Here is a 2,316-nt window from a genome sequence, read left to right on the forward strand (position 1 = left end):
GAGGAGATGGGCTTACAGATCTCAGGCTCATTTTGGGAATAAAGCTTGGAATATGTACATAAATGCTCTAATAATGCCAGACACTGTTTAATTCAATTCAAAATTTTGCATGGTCTTCATTACTCCAAGGAGAGACTACAAAATTTATCCTGAGATCTCCCCAACATGCCACAGATGTCTTATAGCAACGATATTCTTCTCCATAGTTTTGCATTATGTCCCAAAGTTCTAAACTATTGGATAAATATTTTAAAAATAATATCTGAAATACTTAAAATCAATTTGGTTCCTGACTTAAAGATTATCATTTTAGCAGTTTCAGACATCACAACACTAAAAAAATCTCAGCAATGTTTTATTCCTTACAGCATTAACTTCTTGGCAGTGATAATGTGGTCACCTCTCTTACAATACCTGACTCCGAGGTCCCGTTAACCTAACTATTTTCAATTCAGCATGATAAACCAATTAGTAGTTAAGACGGTTGGATGGGTGGGTGGGGGTCCTCTTCTTCCCCAGTCTCTCTTATTCTGCCTTACTTATCTTCATAATTTGTCATTAAATCCTTGTATTTCTATCTTTCTTTCTTTGTTCTTATTAATTATTCATTAATGTACTTATTTCAGTCTATATCCAGTGTTCACAGTTTGGAGGTTGATTACTGTTGTTGGTTGTATTGTTAGCTGTCTATTTTACTTTTATGAAAAAAAGAGCACATTGAAACAATTTCATTTTACACTAATGGTGTGTGATTTTATAATGCCTGAAACTGCTCTAATAAAAACATTTGACAACTTTGTAAAGACCCAACATTAATACACCAGAAGTCCACTTTTGGTGTTCACATATTTAGCAATTTGCTAACACAATTAGCATAGTTACAAGGAAAAACAGGTAGAAACTTTGAACAGAATCAAGCCCGTTTCAGCCTGGGAGCGTGACGTGCGTGGATTTTCAGTTTGATTGCATGTTAACAAGTCAGGGCTTTCAGACTGCCAGCATGAGCGCCGTGACTCGCACGACTGATACGCGCAGCTCAGGCGCAGGGAGTACAGAGATTCGAAGTCTGGCCTGTTTTTTCCGTGCACCGCGTGCGGCTGGTGACCATATTAGACAGAAAAATGATAAATAGAGAGCCATATTTACATCGTTGTGGCAAATATGCACGTAGAATATGTTTGCAATGTGTTTCTTGATAACGCTGAGGAAGGCCACAAGCTTAAATGCGCCTCTTTGATAAAGTTGTTCTCTAAAGAGCAACTATTAGTGAAACTTTCTGTCTCCACACTGGTAGAATATGTCACAGGAAAGATAAACACTGTATGAATGCTTTTCTGGTTTGTGCTTTTCAAAGTAAAAGCCTGGTTTAGTATTTCTGTAGGCTAGAGAAACTCTGTTCACTTGTACAGAATGCTTCTATTTTGAATAGTTCCAGACAAACTTCCTCAATACACTAAGTCAATAAGCATCTAGGGGGGTTTATTCAGGTAAAACTCGTGAGGAAGGACAGGGCTTTGAGGGCAGTAAAATGCGGCTGACACGCAGCAAACTCGCGCCCTGTGTGAAAGCCACATTGGCAGGAGCCGGAGCTGACACGCGTGGCACACGCAAGCAGCAAAACACGCTCCCAGTCTGAAACGGGCGTTAGACTCATGTTGAACTCCCATCAGCAGAGAGTGTGGGTTCTGAAAGACAAAACCTCAGAGCAACAACAGCAACATCTAATCCAGAGTTGTTGTTACCATGCCTTTAAATGGGTAAGTTTGTGGAATATTAGCACAGATAGCACAGCATTTATAATAAAAACAGACTGATCATCATCAGCAGTTAAAGTCATCCGGTCTATTAACTATAATGATGGTGGGAGGATTGATAATATTTATTGTTATCATTATTTATTATCTGTGCCGTTTAAGTCAGTCTCACCGCTCTGATTAAAGCTAAAACACAGACACGTCCGTCACATGAACCAGTTAGATTATAGAGCTATAACTGAGAAAATAAATATGCATCCTCCACGTTCCTGACAAAACTCCTTCCTTAAAGTTTTCCTTCGAGTTCTGAACATGTTTGATAAACAGTGATCTGACTCTGTTAGCTGTGAGTCTGCACAGTGACCCTGGGTCAGTCTGTCACACACACTGAGCACAGCAGAGATGTTAAATACAGTCTCACTCATTTATTTGGAGAAAAATCTCTCTAAAAAACAAACAAACAAAAAAGATAACTTTATTATCATTTTGAACAAAACTCTTAGCATAAACTTTAACATTTGGTTAAAGCTGTGTTTAAAACACTGCAGTCAGACATTAACTA

The 2,316-nt window shown here is 38.4% G+C and overlaps 1 protein-coding gene across 1 annotated transcript in view; it reads right to left on the minus strand.

Annotated features, from left to right (window-relative positions):
• Positions 1–987: 987 nt before the first annotated feature.
• LOC121511726 (serine/threonine-protein kinase PAK 2-like) overlaps positions 988–2,316 on the minus strand; it is a 10,513-nt gene continuing 9,184 nt past the window's right edge. Inside the window, exon 5 of the mRNA XM_041790491.1 lies at positions 988–1,097. Within this exon, the coding sequence (XP_041646425.1) occupies positions 988–1,097 (110 nt within the window). The remainder of the gene's footprint in view (positions 1,098–2,316) is intronic.

The sequence above is a fragment of the Cheilinus undulatus genome, linkage group 7, assembly GCF_018320785.1.
Source record: "Cheilinus undulatus linkage group 7, ASM1832078v1, whole genome shotgun sequence".
NCBI classification, from domain to species: Eukaryota; Metazoa; Chordata; class Actinopteri; order Labriformes; family Labridae; genus Cheilinus; species Cheilinus undulatus.